The sequence below is a fragment of the Heliangelus exortis genome, chromosome Z (assembly GCF_036169615.1).
Source record: "Heliangelus exortis chromosome Z, bHelExo1.hap1, whole genome shotgun sequence".
Classification (NCBI taxonomy): Eukaryota; Metazoa; Chordata; class Aves; order Apodiformes; family Trochilidae; genus Heliangelus; species Heliangelus exortis.
Genome location: NC_092454.1, coordinates 64,333,756 through 64,352,068, shown reverse-complemented (window position 1 = coordinate 64,352,068; position 18,313 = coordinate 64,333,756). Strand labels below are relative to the sequence as shown.

Sequence of the window (18,313 nt, the reverse complement as noted above, 5' to 3'; positions counted from 1 at the left end):
ACATTATACTAAAATGGAAGTGTACTATTATAGGAAGCTAACAGGAAATCAAGTCTTAGGGGAAACTTTAGTGCTAATGAAAAAGAGGATAGACTAGGAGCAGGAAAAGTGAAAGAACTTGGACAATGTAAGAACTGATCAAGAGGGTCTGTAATTCCTGTCATATTTGGAAGCATTTGATTTTGAATGACTGTTAATGCCAACATTTTTGTTACTTTGTATGCAGTGATATGTTTTTCTGCTATTTCTTCTAATTTAGAGCATGACATTTTTGAACACAGGTGATATATTTAAACATTGCAATTTCCATACCATATTTGTTTGGTTACAGTTTCACGTGCAAGGCCAGCGTTGGTATCAGAAGGAGTTCTTTCATGAAATGACCTTCAACCTTACTACACACAAGCAGGCTCCAGAAGTTTGTTTTGATTTGCAGCCAGGCACCAATTACTCTGTTAATATTTCCATGGTTGCTTTTAATTTTTCACTGCTTGTTTCCCTGACAACAGAAATCACAGGTAGGTCCTGTCATTTATTTTATGTATTTACCAAAGGTACAATTGGGTGCATATTGAGTGAAACAGCATTGTTGATCTCAGTTATATGGTGGGTTGTAAAAGCAGTCTTTCCATGCTCAAAATTTTTCACCATTTGTTTTCATAGATTGCATAGGATTGATTGTCAAGTAGCAGAAGAGAGAGAGAAATCGGTGTGCAGTATTTTAAAATGCCATCTTGGCATGGCGTGGCATGGGAAAGATATTTTGGTAGACAAGATTAGATCTTAGACAAGATTGGTATCCAGGGGAGCTGAATTAAATTCCCTGCCCTATCAGAGGCTAAGTCACCTTTTCTGCATGAGTTCTCTCCTCTGTGAAAAGGAGATAGTAGCACATCTGCACTTCTTATGTGTTATCAGTAACATCATCAAGGATACAAAGTAGAGAGACATGCAAGTACCTCAGACAGATGCCTTATCTCTGATTGGCAGAATACAAAACATAAAGGACAACTGAGCAAATAAGGTTCTGTAAGAGGGTCTCAGCCTCCCTATTTAGCAAGACGTTTGTATGACACTAAAATGCTTTGAAAAAAAAACATTTCTCGAATTTTTAGCTCATTTTTTGTTTAGAATGGTTTTGCATCATCTCTAAACTGTCAAATTTTCTGTACTGGGTTATTAATGTTACACTGTGAAGTGCAGCCTTTAGTGCAGGTATCATTCTTCCCGCTGGGGTCACAACTTGGAAAGGGTAAGAAACATGTAAGCTCTTGGAGAGTGTTCAAGTGACATGAAAACTCTACGAGATTGTGTAGCTCTGTTCAGCCACCAGGTGGAACCAGTTATCTTCTGATTGCTTATGAAGAACTGGGCTATTGTGGAGGTTTTGAAATTGATAGTATTACAATATTATTCACAGTAAATCTATTATTTTTAAGCTTCATGAAAGGCAAAAACTCTCTTGTTTCATAAATCTGCTCCTTAGGATAATGACCTGGATTTTTTAAAAAATGAAATTATAATAACGATGTCGTTAATTTCCAGACACTTCCTAGCTGTCACCTAAAAGTAGCAGCCATGAGTTCATGAGTACATGTGGCTTGTAAAAACTCAAAGCTGTCTCAGGATTTTATCGAGTGAGGTAATTTCTGGATACTTATGCTGAGTAAAGGCTTAGCCCTCTACTCTCCCATCCAGTGATAGTTCCCAAACTCCATAGGATTGCGTTGGGTAACTTGCTCAGCAGAGTTTTAGAGAACACTTTGCAGCAGGTGCTGTGTGAAGTGGTATTTGTGCCTTGGCAGCTGGCATGTTTTCCTCTCTGCTGAGTTAGTGCTTAAGAAATGTACATGCATAGTGCCAGAAGAGGTCTCTGTGTAAAAGTTAGGTCACTTCCGTTTTGAAAGAAGATCCTGATACAGAAGTCATTTTGTACCTGGCAGTTGATTTTTACAATGAACAATAAAAGGTAGGTGTTGCTCTGTCGTTAGGAATCCTCATGAAAACTTGCCAACCAAATACTCTTCTTTGTGTTGTTTTTTTCTTTAAGTGGAAGCCAAAAAAGAAAAAAAAGAAAAAAAAGAAAGGAAAAAAAAAAAAAAAGTTGGTCTCTTGCAGTTTGAAACTGAGTGAAAATTAAAAAAACAGAAGAACAAACAGCAAACATGTTGCAAAGTTAAAAACATGTTGCCCAAAAATGATAATTTAAATAAGGTGTTAAATTTGTTGCTATTTCATCTTATCTAAGATGAAGAGGATATGGTTAAAATAATTCCAGCAGAGTCCTTTTGACTTCTGTGTCTTATGTTTTGGGAACTGCATTACCTCTACAAGCAACTGAATTTATAGAACTATTTACAATTTTAGAGTAGCTGTATAGTTTGCTTCTTCAGCTGTCCCATTATTTTGTAATCATGTAGGTTGTTAAATCAGATGGTATGTTTCCACGGTGGATGGAGTGATTTTTATTAATTTTTAGCTTCAGTCTGAAAACTGGTGTTTTGTTTTTGTTTTGTTCTGGTGCTTGTTGAAATGATACTGTATAAATACAGTAAATACAGGCTAGGCTGTAAGGACTGAGACTAAAAAAAAAAGTATTTTACTGTTTATATGCTGCAGGTGGCCTCATAAGTCCCCTAAAGATTCTTTAACATGGGATCTTCAAAAAATTCAGTCAGTTTATTTTTTTTCCCAGCTCAGGAAGAATCAGATAGTTATCTCCTTGACTTCCACACACAGACGTCCTATATTTTCAATGTTTGGGAAGTCTCAACAGTGGAGTTTCAGCTGGCATGAATAGACATGTCCCAGATGATCAGATGAATGCTGCCTAATAGACTTCATTTCCTGACAAGAACAGTCTTTGTAAAGATTGTTGCAGAATACAATAATCATATAAATGCTATCTTGTGTCTGTTTTTTTTTTTCCAAAAAGGAAGATTTGTAAATGCATATTAAGAAAGCTTCTTGATATCCTCAATAGGTATATCTGTTTTTGTATTTATGCATCTCCTGAATGAGACTATATTATAACCATTTTATTTCTGAAGAAAAAAGGCAAGAACTTGGGACTTTAAAAGCCTGCCCTTCTCCCTGGCAAATAGTATCCTTTAAAAATAGTTCTGTGCTGAGTACAAAGTTGGTTTTGCCCATCATCTTGTGGATGGTAAATATAGTCTAGCAAATGCTTCATGGGTCACTGAAATTCTGTTCCTTTCATACTTCCAGTAACACGCATCTTGCACATTCTTTTATGTCTTCTTAGCTTATTTTAGACAAGATCTCTGCACCTGTCTACTTCAGCGAGGAAATCGAGTCAATTGTGAAAAATCATTAGGCACTAATGATATTGTAGCTATAAAAAGATGGTAGCAAGATTTTAGGCAAGAAGGGAGTTCATGTCTGTTTCCAAGGACAGAAAGGAGTGTCTTGTGGTTGTACTCTCTCATTCATTATTTCTGTTGGTGTTAAGCTGCTTACACATGACTTTGTTCCTTTTCCTTTTTGAAGATCATTTAGTAAGGCATGCTCAGACAAGGCCTTGTTTTTAATTTCTTTACCTGTTTTCCCATACCAATTTAAGACAACTGAGTTTTATAGACACTTTCAAGTGCTTGAAAACCAGAATAATAGAGAAAGAGATAATGCTTTTGTTTTAACTTCTCATATTCTAAATAAGAGTAACTTCTTCAGTTGAGCCACATTTAAATATGATTGATGTTTTAATCTGTCTGCAGGCTTTTCTCTGGGATAGATTCTTTTTGACGGATGAGACAAAAACTGTGGTCTTTGGGAAGTTCAGGAATGCCTGTGTACTGGCACATCATGTATCTCCAGAGAAACAGTTCATTTCATATGTAGTTTCAGAGCATAAGTATTACAAAGAAGGGAGTTTCTGATTTATGTAATGGGGAAAGAGGAGTGATTAAAACCTGACAATAATTTTTCTTTTTTTTTAGTGTAGGGAAGAAATTAGATGCCAATCTTGTAAACACTTGCATACGTTTGTTCATGCATGCACTTAGTATTTTTATGCAGGGAGTATTCCTATGCATGATATTTAAGTTCATATGAATCCACATCTCCATTGTTTTTCTGACCTCTTACTAGCAAGAATTTTTTAAGAAATATTTGTGAAGTCATGATCATTCTGATCTCTGTCACTCTGTTTACAAAGCACTTGGTAACCAGTGCTTTACAAACAAAATTCATCAATGTTTTTAGTCTTTTTCATCTTACTGGGGACGGCAGTGTGAACTATAAGTTCTTCACTATTGCTTCACATACTTCTTTACAAATTTATAATGATGTGTCTGATTAGATCTTTATATTGTCCTCATCTATTTAGAGTAATTAGCATTAAGTGAAATGAAAAATTAAAAAAACCAATACAGGAATAGGCTACAATGGGAAGGAAGATAGATTGTCAGTTTTACAGCTATGAGTTTATATATTAAAAGATCACGCATACACCCAGATAGTACTTTTATTTTTAAAACACAATTTTTAAAGATTTAAAGTATCATTTTCTGTAGATATGTTCTTGATTTAATCAGCTTCCTTACTTCAAGTAATGATTTTCTATAAGTTAAATTTTTTTTCTCATTACTTGTTAAAGCAATGCTGTAATATGTACAGTGAACTTACTCTTCAGCCAGTAATATGAATAGCAAAAAAACATTTTCTACTGTATCAGTATCCCTACATGACTTTTCAATTTTTTGTTTTTTCAAGTTTCGCAGCAGAATTTATTTTTTTTTTAATTTCAATGGGAAACATTTTGGGCACAAAGCGCTCAATAATTAAAAAACAGAAATCCCTTATTTGCAGGAAATTATAATCATTCAAAAGGTGTTATTTCAGTAGTGGGTTATTTCACTTAGAACTTCACCTTAAGAGAAATTTGGTGAGAGTTGTAATTATTCATCATCATGGCACCAATCTGTCAGTGTGCAGCTGTCATAATTGGCATTGAAATGAGAGCCACAAGTGTTTGATAAGTTTTGGGCTCTATGCAAATTCTCCCTAAAACAAATAAGAGCTCTGTACCCATATTGACATGCAGTTTAAGGGAGTGGATGTTTCTAGCAGACTGTGAGCAGGAACTAAGGCCTTCTTGAAAGTGCTTTTTGACACCGATAGATACTCCTTTACTCTTACCGGTTTATTTCTTTGAGTGGGCTGTGTGCCCGGTATTTCATCTTTTTCTTCTTAACCATTTCAGTTAGTCTAATAAATATCACTACATCTTACAATAGATCTTTTCCATCTCAATTCTCCATTATTTCTGGGCATCTCTGTTTTTCCCAGCTAGCCAACACAGTTCAATGCAGGGTTTTGAGTTGGTGTGCCATGCCATCATGCTAGCATTTGCTCTGTGTTTTTCTTGACCAGACTATGTTGCCTGTAGACTTTAGCTGTCGAAGATTTGAGGCTCAGATAACAGAGCAAGTTTTGGGGGATAAAAAAACAGCTAGGCACCCTCATGCCTGAAATATTTCTAAAACATCTATGCAGCACTGGTATTTGTTTACTTTTTAGATCCCCCTTCCCCAGATGTAGAATTCATTGCAGTACGAGGTTCTCCTCCGTTGCTCAGACTGCAGAAAGCAGAAGATCAAAATGGACCGATCAGGTTTGTCTCTGTTCACTCTTCACCCTTTCAAAAAACATTTTGCAGATGTATGTTTCTTAGATATTGGAACTTTTTATGAGGCTTAGAGTATTTTTGTTAGCAGTGGGAGAAAGCTTAAGCTGTAACTCTCAGTTTCCCCTCCCTTAGTGGAATAATACTTGGCATCAAACACTTCCTGCTTCTTAGAATAAAATTTTGTTTTGATAATTCTGATTTTTTGCTGTTGGTTTTGGTTTGGTTTTTTCCTTTCTCCACACTAGATTTTTATTGATGGTTCCAATTACAGCTTTACCCATGTGGGGTTTTTTCCCAGCAAACTCATAGCCAGCACTTTTTTTTTTTTCCCTAGGAGCCAGAGGAAATGGTAAACAATGTCTTTATTTATGCAAATTTTGAAGTACTGTTTTCATACTACTGTATTACTACCAAAATACATGTCTAGAGAAAAAATTATTTACACCTTAGTAAGGGCTGTTTGTGACAGAAGGTAAAGGTAATTGTAACTCAACATTGCAAAGAAGAGAATAAATAAAATAATATGTAAACAACACTTCAGGAAATCACTAGTGTAACAGCCCTAGTAATGAGTCTTCTTATGGTTGGTTGCCATAGCTTAACTATTGTTCTGAGAAGTCTGAAGGCAGATTTATTTTTTACAAATGGTACCTGCCCTCAACCTCCTTAAACAGAAAAAAATCTTATTTCTGGACAATTATAGATAATTTTTATAGGCCAATGAAGCATTGTTTCATAGGTGAACTTATGTTAGATGGGAGGGGCAAGAGTAGCTTCAGTAACTCTGTTTGATGCTCTTCTGAACATGAATAAACATGTCAAGTTAATGTCTATATGGTGAGGAGAACTAGTTCTAAGCTGTGCATGCAGTTCTTTTGTTTCAAAACTTAAGGGAACACACACAGAAAAGTATTTTATAAGAAGTGTTCATATTATACATTCATAAAAAGCATTTAAGAATCTAGAAATAGTAAAGACTGAATTAATTAGTGTCTAATGCTTAGTACATTGAAGTGAGGGCTAATGTTTACTTTTTTTTGTTTCACTCTAGTCTTTATCAAGTGATTGTTCTTCCTCTGGGTTTGCAAAACACTTTTATTTGTGACACCTTTGCTGCTGCAACTTTCTTTAGTAACACCACTGATGGTAAAGGATATGTGGCAGCTGAATTTCGGGCGAAAGATGTTGCTGATAACATGTCAATTGCTCTTGGAGACAGACAATACTACGGGAAGTTTTATAATGCTCCTTTAAAGCTGGGAGAAGAGTATTGTGTTTTTTTGAGAATAATAAGTGAGTGGAATAAGGTAATGGATGTTTTAAATGGATGTTTAAAATGGATGTTTAAAACTTTTCCTTTACACATGTTGAATGAAATGTTGCTAGGGAAAAATAGAGCAAAATGTTAGCTTTTTGTTAATTTTTTTATGATGTTGCAAAGTCTTTTCAGTGGACATTTTGGATGAAATCTAAAGCTCTTTAAATTAAATTCCTTACAGATATTTGTATCATTGTAATGTTGAAGCAGCTCTGGATACCGAAAGAAAAACAGTAGGGAAAAGTAAAAATAAAAAAAAGTAAAAAGAGACATCACTGCCCTCATTAGTTTATGGTATCTTTAGTGGGCTACAATTCAGTGAGAGTTTGTTACGAGAATCTGAAAATATTTCCTTAGCAGCGGAAAATTAAGCCATTTTAAGTTTTTAATTGAATGTTTTAAAGCAAAATATTCCAGTTCTCCAAATTATTAGAAGTACGTCATGCTTGTTACTGTCCATGGAGCAGTGGATGTTACTACAGCTCCCTTGGGAAAGCCTTGTGGGAAACAGTATATAGCATTAATTTTTCATCATTTAAAATTAAATATGTATTTTAATTATAAACAAAAAGTTTTTAAGATAGCTGTTTAATGCTCAAGTGTCTTGCCTTCCATGATGTCATTATACCACTAGTGTTTCAGTTGTTATTATCTCACAGGTCAGCAGCTTGTAATTTTTTCATAACATAAAGTTTCAGCAGTAGAAAGGTTCCTCAGAGTCAAGTGTTAAAACAGAACAAAGTAATCCTTACTAAAGAAAAAAACATCTAAACAGTGTCTCACTGTGCCAGCCAGAAAAGTAAAACAGACTTTTAGGATTCTGTGTGTACATCACAAGGTAAGGTGGTGTGCAAATGCTGTCTGTGAGTCACTTGCAAATAATTCTCTACAGTTTTGGAAGGCTACACCCTAATCTTAGTAAATTGAAACAGTTTCTATGAAGAAATTATCTGCCTCAGTCCAAAGTCAGTAAAATAAAGCAAGTAGATGTAATAGCTGTTACTGGCAACAATTAATCTGCAGTATATGTTTTTTGTGGCATCTACTTTAATAATAGTTTAAGAAGCTGTTTCTGATCCTGATGGAAGTCTGTTTGCCTTTTTTTTTTTTAAACACATTTTTGAGAGAATAAGAGAATGACATTTGAAAGCGTTCAGTTCCTAAATAGTTTTCATAGACAAAAATGTTAATGAATCAAATATAAGTATTAGCCTATTTAAATACATCCTTATACTCAGTTTGGGTATCCTTGGGTTTTATGCATTGGTTTCCTTAGCTCTTTTTCTTCAATGTTTTCTGGCACTGTTGTGTATTTCTATTGCTACTTGTGTTGAGGCACAAGAACCGTGCAGATTACTTATGCATGGCTGCCACCTGTTTGTTAAACTTCTTCCTAAGTTTCCTTATTCTTTCTCTGTGGTAAGGGTGGGAAAATCAGTTCAGAAACAATTGTGTGGAGATAGTTAAGACAGCTAAACTGATCCATTTTGCTGAGACCATGGGTATTCATTCCTCACTCGGATTTGGTGGTCTGGGGAAGGTCTGCTGTGTGTCTTTTCATTCTGTTTGTTTTTAAAGGCAGAGGATTTAAAACATATTTCATTTGTGTAGGACATTCATATGTATTAAAAGATTGGCCAGGTGATCTGAGGAGGTTGTTGGGGCTGTACAAGGAAAGCCATTAGGATCTCAGAGATAATGGAAATTACTTTTTCATATTGATGGATTTGGCAATTGAAATATAGCGATTAAACAAGAATTTACTTGTCATTATTATGAAAATCTTACTTAAGTGGGACAAATTGTCCTTCTCCAGGAGGGAGTACTGCTAATTAAATAACTCAGACACATCTGGAACCTGTTGTAATCTTCTGTGATTGTTTTATGGATTCCATACTCTGCATGGAGCCAAGGCTCATAGGAAGGGCAAGAACTGAAAAAAGGTGTTTCGAGTTCAAACTTAAATTTGAGTTTAATTTCTTTAGCAAAGCTTTTGTTCACTGGCTGATCAAACTGTGCATGAATAGAAGAGCAGAACTGTGAAAGGTGGAGATGACACAGGGTTTTCAGGAAAAAAAACTATGAGCTTTTTGGAAAATTAGAATCAAGATAACCCCTACTCTGCGAAAAGTCTGTTGAAATCAGCCTAATAAAAAGTCATTTGAGAAAAGTGCATATGCATGGCAAAGTTTTTCTCCTTCCTCCAGGATTTCTTTAGGTGTGCAGGTGTAGAAGGAATTTCTAACTCCAACTTAGGTACCTGTGAGTATCCAGTTTAAACATACACACATCTTGATCCATGGAAAATCTAGTATTTGGAGGAGTAATTTAATTGATAACTTTCTGGAAAGGTACTAAGTGGTCAGAGGAAGGGATTTATAATTTGATTTAGTAGAAAATGCAGAAAACTGATCTTTGCAGCTGAGATTCTTGGGATCTCTGTAACTTGTCTGATAGGCAGGAGATGACTGATTTCCTAAAATGATAGTATGTCACAGAGACAGCTGTTTCACAGTGACAGCAGTCACACCAGTACCTCCAGAATCTGGGATTTGGTTGAGTTTTTAAATCCACCTCTTGTTCTTTATTCTCCTTCTTCTAAGGAGCTTCTCTTTGATAATGTTCTGTATTTTTAAATAACTAGAAAATTCCTTATAAAAAATTAGTTTAAGAGTCTGAGATTCCATGATTTAGCATGCAGACACACAAAAATAAAATTAAGTATATAGATGTGGCTTTGTTCATTTGTACAAATGCTTCAATATGTAGCCTTCTATTTCATAGAAACATATTGTTATTCAGAGGAACATGATGCACGTTTTGCCAAAATATGACAAATATATGTGTATGTATTCTGTGAAAGTCATTTAGCAGGAAAGTAAGTACAGAAACACTACAAAAATAGACTTGGCAATTATTATACAATAAACAATAGATCTCGTCTATTGTAAAAAACTTGTTCTATTCTGAACTACTTGTATTTTTCTGGGGGAAAAAAGGCACAAAAGCTTACTATAAAAACCCACACTCCTGTTAAACAAGTCTGTAAAAGCTGACCCCTGATAAACATTTATTCAAATACTGTGAACATTAACTACTGTATTCTATAAAAACTGATAAAAATTACCAAGTGAATTGTCATAACTGAAAGTGCCTCTAATATTTTAAAAATATGGCATTAAGTACCATATATTAGCATATATTTACTACATGGATATACAGTTAAAACAGAATATTCAGCCTGATCTTAGCATTTCATTAATTCTGAATTCTCATCCAAGCAGCTTCCAAGACCCCTTCATCTTATTTGAGTGCCTCATTGTAGAAAGAAAGAAAGAATGATGATCTAAAAGATTATAGAGACAGCCTTTCATTAAAGCTCTCTCTCTAATCTTTTTAATCTTTTCAGACAAGCTAGAGGTTGCTACCAGGGGAATAATGAACTCCAATCCCAATAGTAATAGGATTCAGTATGCTGTGCATGGCTGCTCTTGAAGAGGATGTCAGTGACAATAAACTTCTGTCATGACAAACAGTGATTTTTATGTTTTCATTTTCAGGTGAGAACACAGTCCTGCGCTGTTTGGGCACAAATTAGGAGTAAGTAAATTTTTCCTTTCCAGAAGTTTCCGTGGCTTTGCTTGGCAACATAAACTAACAATTGTTGTTGCTGTTTCTTCATTTGCCATTCATGGTTGATTGACTTGGAGGGTTGGAAAGGTTAAGGGTGGAAAGTTTGCCTTGCACTTTTGATTCCTTCCTGATTTCCAGTATTGCTCTTTTCTGTGCATCACATTGAAATCTATACAATTTTTGTACACAAGGAATTTGAAGGGCCAGATGATTTGAAGCAGAGAAGATGTGAAATTTCAGAAGCCTGTTTTAAGACAGTTCTATATTGACTTAAAGATTATTAAAAAACCCCCCACCAAACAAAAATCCTACAGAGTTTCTAGCTTTTAAAAGCTACATTGTTTGCTTTGTTATGTTCAAGTGGCCCTTGGAGAATTAAGTCCTTTTATGAACTTAGGGAAAGAGAAGACACCATGGGAAAATGAACTATATAGCTAGGTTTTGTACTTGTAAGAACATTTTTTCTAAAGGTATAATGGCATAACCAAGCAAATTTTTCAGCATGGTTTTATCTTTTTCTTTTTTACTATTAAATGTTTCCATGAATTTACCTCAAAGGAGTTTGGAATCCACTAGGGATCGTGTTTCCCTCCTTTCACCATGGCAGACTCTTCATCCATTTCATCATCTTTCAGCAAAAAGCAAATATTTGCCTCTCCTAACAAAGAAAGTAGAACCAGTAGGGTTCCCTTCAAACTCTAAACTCTGCCTTTGAATTGGAAGAGTGAAAAATTTAAGTTAGGAAATGCAGTAGCGCTGGGTAGTGATACACTGCTCTACAATGATAATAATCATGTGGTGCATGGAGGGCTTGAAGTGCAACCCCACTGTTCACAAACTACATGTCTCACTATTGCTATTACTGATCTTCTGGTGACAGTCACATGTTTATTTCTAGATTGTCTTTTGGCGTTCACTCTCATGACCTAATTCCTTTACAACCTCAATTAGAGTATGGTTTAGGCAGTTTGTGGTTATGGAGACTCAGCTAAGTTCAAGGATTCTCTAGGTGTGAAGGCTCTGTTGCTAAAGCTGTATAGGCAAGAGGTGTAAAATAACTGTGGAAAGACAGACAAATCTCCTCCTCTGAATCTGTCATTTTTCACCTTATAGGGCATTGTCAGAGGCTGTCTTATGTATAGGGGGATTTCAGTTTTGGGATGAAAAGAATAGGCATTAGAAGACAGGAGTAGGATAGGTCAGGCTTTTGGCTATCTGTTGTAAATCTGTTTGCTTTTATATTGTTAGATGTCAATCCAAATGGTGTAATTCTGCAGCTGGAGATGCTGAGAATATTTTTGGCTTACTGAATCCTTTGGGGAGTATTTCTTAGTTCAACTTGTGTAGAAGGCAAATCTCTAAATTAACAATAGACCAAAGGGGCCTGTTTCAAATGCCATCTAGACTAAGTTACATGTTGTACAATACATCATCATAAAAAGTGTGAAAGTTGTTAAAAGCACTCTTCCTTCTATCACAAATAAGAAAAATTAATTTTCAGGCTTTTTCAACAGTGTGTAGAGAAGACAGTTCTGTAATTTTTATGGAGGGCTACCATGTACTCTGGAGATGCATAACTAGCTTATGGAAACTGGTGCTATAGCAATACAAGGACAGGCATAACTTTTACCAAAACTGAAGATGCTTGTGGGTTGAACAGATTTTCTTTGTACAGTCTTTTTCTGAAATTCTTAATTTTTCCAGAATCATGGTGAGTTTACAGATTAAAAATGCTGCACAGGTAGAAGCCTTACTTCACTATGCAGTGTTAGGGGTAAACTGGTTAGGTTCTCCTTATGGCCCTGTATAAATTTTGGTGCTTCAGATAAATTGCTGAAGTTGTTCTGGGTGAATACATGGCCAGTTTTGTGTTTGTACAATTAAATGAGCCAAAATTTGAATTGTCTGTTATTTTCTTTCAGATTTATCACCTCCTCTGCAGTACATGACTGCTGTTGGATTTGGGTCAGTTGCTGCTGTTTGCCTTATACTGTTCCTGTCATTCTCGGCAGCACGGTATGTGTTCTACTAACTCCAGTTTTGTAGTACTCCTGCACAGAGCTTACCTGGTTTTCTTTTCAGATATTTCTTTCTTGCCAGCTGGCTTGGTTCAGCCCTCTTGAGTTGTTAGAAACTGTTCTCAGGAGTTCCTTCAGATGCTGCGCATTGCTTGAACTGATGTCCTCTGTATCTTTGCAATCACCAGAGAAACTCTGAAAAGTATGGGTCTCATCTTAATACAGGAAAGATTCAGACAGTGAGTAGCACCAGGAATGAAGTCCAGAGGTGTTTTGATTTAATGGTGACTAAATAAATAAAGTACACAGGCTGTGCTACTTTAAAGTCATACCGACAGGTATATTGATGTAGGTTTCTAATGTAAGAAGCAAATTTCTAGTGTTCCCAAATCACCTAAAAGCATTGTTTTTCAATAGTGTTGATCTTTAGCTAAAGGCCACAATAAAAATGTGTCAAAACTGTCACATGATCCTTTATGCAGGGGTAAAATAAATACGTGCCTTTAAGTAATTATTAGTGTCTATATATTTGTAAATTCTCTTGTTTAAAAAAGTATGTCTTTGAGGTTTCTTTATTATGTTTATATCTAAGAATAGTCTTCTTCTGTCAAGAATAGACATGTTCCTGGAAAGGCCAGAAGCCTCCAGCTTGGGGGATGTGAAGTATAGAGCACTGATTGGTTAAAGCTGCTTATTTAGGATTCAGAAATAGAAGGAGCTAGTCTTAGACAGGGCTGCAGAAAGTAGGATTATTTGGGGTATTTGTAGTTGTCTAATTTCAAATCGGTTCTTACAGTCTGAATACAGAAATTAAGGTACAGTTATGTCTTAAGTAATTAAAGAAAGGCATCTTAGGATTCTGTTGGCAATAAGATGCAGTGGTAAACTTGAGCTTACAGTCTTGATTGGTTTGGGGGTTTTGAAAAACATTGTCAGTGTCAGCTTTGACATCTGAGGCATAATGGGCTTTTAACTGTCTGTGTCTAAACGAGCACTTCTGTCAGAGGGCTCATTGTGGGAGGAGGGGCATCTCTGGGCTGTCATGGTGTGAAAGGCTCCTCAGTCTCTTCAGTTTTCCTGGCAAAAATATGGGAGGGATATAAGTACTTATAAAAACTATGCCAAATCAATTAGAATCATAGTGATAGCAGACCTTCTGAAATAGGTTTAAAACAACAGACAGTACTGGAAGAATCATGTGTGGGTATGAACTAGCTGTGGGCAAGTAGAGAAGATTAAGTCCTAAACTTACATTTCAGTCCTCTTTTTAAAAGGAGTGAGAGTATAAAAACCTCCAGTGACATATTTGAGGAGCTGAGTACATTGAGTACATTTGACAGGGGTCATGCTGTAATGTGATTTGGTGTTGGAATCCAAGGCTTGCTAATTCAATAAGTATCTTATAGGCCCTTGATCCCATGCACAGAGAAAGTTTGGAACCCATTCACCTGTTTTAGAGAACATCAGACAGAATCTTTGGCAGAAATTAAAGCTGCCCCATCGCAGTAGGAGCTATAGACAGGAATACTCAGATGTCATTTGTGGTAAGACCTTTGACACAGTGCTCACAAGATGTAACTGTAATGTTCAGAAATAACAAATACTTTTTTAGTTTAAATGAGCATCAGTTTAATGCATTTCTGATTTTAAAAATATAACTAAAAAAAAAAATTAAGTCAGTTTTCTGCCCCGTCCAGTTGTAAAGCCATGGTCCTGTTTTAGGCACTCCAAGAAAGGTGTGGATAATCAGGAGAAAGAAACTTAAGAGCTCAACAAGAGAGACATGAGATCTAGCTAATGCAGCTGCACACAGGGTGGCCTACCAGTAGGATGCTTAGTCTGCCAGAGAAAAGACTGCCAAGAAGCATGATACACAAATATATAAATAGCTATTATAGAAAGACCCCCTTCCTCCTGTCCATAGTGTCCACAGTAGGTCTGCCATCCATGAGCAGTATATCCATGTGCCTCTGAACAGGAGGAGAGAGAGGCATAGGAACAGATTGCTGCAAATGCTGTGAAGCCATGGCTTCTGTGTGGTCTGCAAGAGCAGGTTAAACAAAGCATTTGTGAGGAATGGCACAGCTACAGCTGATCTTGCCATGGTGTCAGGTGAATGGTCTTCGAATATTTCTTGGGGTTCCTGTAAGCTTTCCTGTTCTGCAGCTTCTGTCACAAAGAACTACTGTATTCAAGTGCTCACCAGCTTGCCACATGTCTGCTGTCTCAGGGATTATATTACTGCAGTGGGACAGATTGAGTTCCCACAAGCATGGTTCTGGCAGCAGTTTTAACAGCTCCTCAGTGAGTGCAAGTCTGTCACTGGATTCACAAAGTGTGCAGTCTGACTGCTGAGGTCCCTAGATATTAATGTTTTAATTTTAAAAATTAAGTAGCCCGTAGTTATTGTTATTGAGGTGATTTGCCACACATCTACCTTGCTTCATTCTTCCTGATTCTTTGCTTTCTATTATATGTGATGACTATTCAGATGCACAAAGACCGTGCCAAAATATCAGCTTTCTGAAGACTTGCATTGGGCATGAACATTCCTGATGCCAAGGCTAACATGGGTCAGGGAGTCATAAGATTTTATAGCAGCACTTTAGGTCTTAAAAAACTTTAGAAACTCTGTCTATCACATGGATATGAGTGATGTCAGTTCTCTGATAGATCCATGCATAAGTCTTGAATGTTATTAAAATTTCTTTAACTGGACTTTTTTTCCCCTTTCCCCAGCTCTTATCTCCACAGCACAGTGCACTCTCCACCTGCTGCTTTAACCTGCGAGGCTGTACATTTATCTGCTACAATGGATATGGCACAAGCAGGGATTACATCAGTCCCAGAGACTGAAAATGTCTCTCTTCTTTGATTTGCTGTCCTTGGAAGTCAACGTAGAGTAAAAGCACTCATCTTACCAAAGCCAACATCTCTCGGGTACGGATGTATCTGCATGGCACACGTGAATTGCAGCGTGGGCAGCTGAAATGTGTATGCTACTGGAAGTGAGCTGTTTGTTGTCTCCCCTTGTTTTCAGATGGTGTGATATGTAAAGGAGAACCTTACCTCACAAACAGGTTTCTGTCAGAGATACTAGCATGCATCCCATGTGTTGGCCACAGGCTTTCAGCTATTCCAGCCACACGAATGCCTGATAATGCGTGTCTCTGTTGTACTTGATTACATTAATAAAAAATACTGTGGAGACAGTCTGAGGATCAACTGGCCCATTATGAGAGAAAATACAGATCAACTCTTAGATAAAGTGCCTATTGTATTTCCAAGCATGAAGGTAGAAGACTTTCATCAGTCACTTATGAGTAATTGTACTTCAGTAACAAGTACAGAGTTGTTAGCCATGAAATTGTCACATATAGTGTCAGCAACAGATGTGTTCCAGAGATACTGCAATCATTGCTCATAGTAATTAGCAATAATTGCAAATAATACACCAATCTATAAAACTGCAATTTGCCAAAAAGCTGAGTAGCTTTAATGGCATCTGAAACTAATTGTAATAAGGAGCTACCTGTGTTAAGTGCAGTTTTGTTAATCTCTTTCTATAATTACAGCTGAGTAAAGTCCTTAAATCATTGTTTGGTTAACAAACTGGTGTGTAACATATGGCTAGAGTCACTTAATAAAGTACAATTAACTGATTTCCTATGGCATAGTCCCAGTTAATATTTCTTCCTTCTGTAAGCAAGAATCAAGAGCCTTTGATTACTTCTACTCCTGTTCAAAAGTTGCTTTGAGATGTACTAGCAAAATCATTCTGTTAATTGGTGAAATAAAGGAGAGTTTTGGTTTTTACTCATTTTTGTAATTTTGTCCAAATTATGTTTCCTTTTTAGCACTTTGAATATGGATACCCATTTTTGGAATTCTAAATGTTTCTGATTCCTGCTGGCTTTATAATTTTAGATGTACTGTCTCTTTGTGTTGTGTAATTCCTTTTTTGGTGTTTAAAATGGGTATTTTGAAGTGTAACAGCAGACCATAGTTGGTAGTAAAGAGCAATTACAATCTAAGTTACATGAGAGAGCTTTTAACTGCTGCATCTTACTGGGGGTGGTTTTTTCAGGTCTGGGCAGGACTGTTTCTGCAGTCCATTATTTCTACTGCTTACTAAATCTGTCCTTCACCCTAGTAAGTTTTCAGCAATTAGTAGCTGAGTAAGAACACCTTTGTCTACTTTAGTGATTAAAAGCTGGTAAGGTTTTTATATGCTGGTTGAGAAATAAAAACTTAGCTGTTCATACTGGGCTGCTGTTAATTAAGACTAATACTGTTGAAGTACATTATGCAGAAGCAGGAGCATAAAGTCCACCTTGGACTTGGAAGGTTGTAGGTCTTCCTTTAACAGCTTGTCTTTTCATAATGTAATGTTTTTAAAGCACAGGTTTTTTCCTTACCAAGCATCCACAGTTCTGATGGGACTTAGAAAATGTATCAATTAATTCTTTGGACATCTCTGCACAACAGAGCAGTGCAGTATATTAGTACCCAGGAATGGACCAAGAGAGAAGCAATGAAAGAGGAGTCACTGCCATCTTAAGTTTTCCAAAACAGCTTCAGTCCTATAAGCTTCCCTGTTCTCCTCTGCCTCTTTTGTCACTGTTGGCAGGCCTATCTCTGGCTGTGAGCCTCTCTTTGTCTGCTGTGTACTTATCTTTCTTCCATCTACATCTGTTTTAGATTAAAGTGGGAAGGCATAGAGAAATAACTTAGTCATGCCTTCCTCAGATCATTGTGCACATGTTAACAGTTTGTTTGTTACAGCAACATTGCTCTATGGCTCACAAGATTTCCAATGATATATTTTAAAATTTTTTTTCAGGGAAAGTAAGCAGGTTTAAACAGCAGGAAATTAAGAAGCAGGTAGAATACAAGAATAATCTTAAATTCTGCTCAGAACAACTATTACAGGACTGAACAAAAAGAATAACATGAGATTATAGTGGCTGTACTTACTTTTATCTGTTACCGAAGCAAGTTTGCACAGTGAAATTTTTCAGAGCACTGCTAATGAAGGGCAGTTCTGAGATTTCATTAGAAGGAGGTATGCCATTATACTAGAAAGGATTTCATTGCAAATATAATCTTTTAGACTTCTGATGATGGCCAGTTTCCAAAAATACCATAAGAGAAGATACACTCCACTACATGTCACTAATGGGTCCTTTAAAGGTTTTGGTAAGATTTCTTTGTTCTGGGCTCACATTTAACTGTTCTTAGTAACAATTCCTTTTTCCTTGATCTTGCACTACCTTGCAGGGTCATTTCATATTCAGAAAAAGTGAAGCATAGTCAAGCATGACCTGGCAGATCCATGATCTCTAGCTCATAGGGAAGTGTTTCTGTTCCTAGTGACAGCATTGCTAGGAAGTTGTGAAAGTTGTAAAAACCTAGCTAATGGATTGCTTAAAGGACAGAGCTGGTGCCTGTGGATTACATTCTGAGGAGACTGAAATTAGCTGGTGATCTCAGTGCTGAGCTCTAGTGGAATGGGATGAGTGTCACTATTGCAAAAGCACCTCCATAACTTCAGTTCCTGGCAGCAGGAGAACTGTGGACAGCACAGAAACTTATTCCTTATGGCTGTAAAAGAGGGGAGGTCTGAGGAGGTAGAATATGGTCACAGCATTCGCATTATGGCTATTAGGGAGTTATTTCCATTTTGTGGTTAAC

The 18,313-nt window shown here is 36.5% G+C and overlaps 1 protein-coding gene across 5 annotated transcripts in view; it reads left to right on the top strand.

Annotated features, from left to right (window-relative positions):
* The window catches only part of SUSD1 (sushi domain containing 1), a 169,223-nt gene extending 152,788 nt beyond the window's left edge, over window positions 1-16,435 (top strand). The window contains exons 10-15 of one of the 5 annotated variants that reach the window (XR_011723475.1): window positions 332-518; window positions 5,542-5,635; window positions 6,702-6,943; window positions 10,529-10,568; window positions 12,524-12,617; window positions 15,359-15,404. Coding sequence is in view for 4 of the 5 variants with exons in the window: in XM_071732191.1 (XP_071588292.1) it covers window positions 332-518; window positions 5,542-5,635; window positions 6,702-6,957; window positions 10,529-10,568; window positions 12,524-12,617; window positions 15,359-15,494 (807 nt within the window). In the remaining variant the exon portion in view is untranslated. Of the gene's footprint in view, window positions 1-331; window positions 519-5,541; window positions 5,636-6,701; window positions 6,958-10,528; window positions 10,569-12,523; window positions 12,618-15,358 lie in introns of all 5 variants that reach the window. The other 4 variants (XM_071732191.1, XM_071732192.1, XM_071732193.1 and 1 more) reach the window with 4 other exon arrangements.
* Window positions 16,436-18,313: the final 1,878 nt, after the last annotated feature.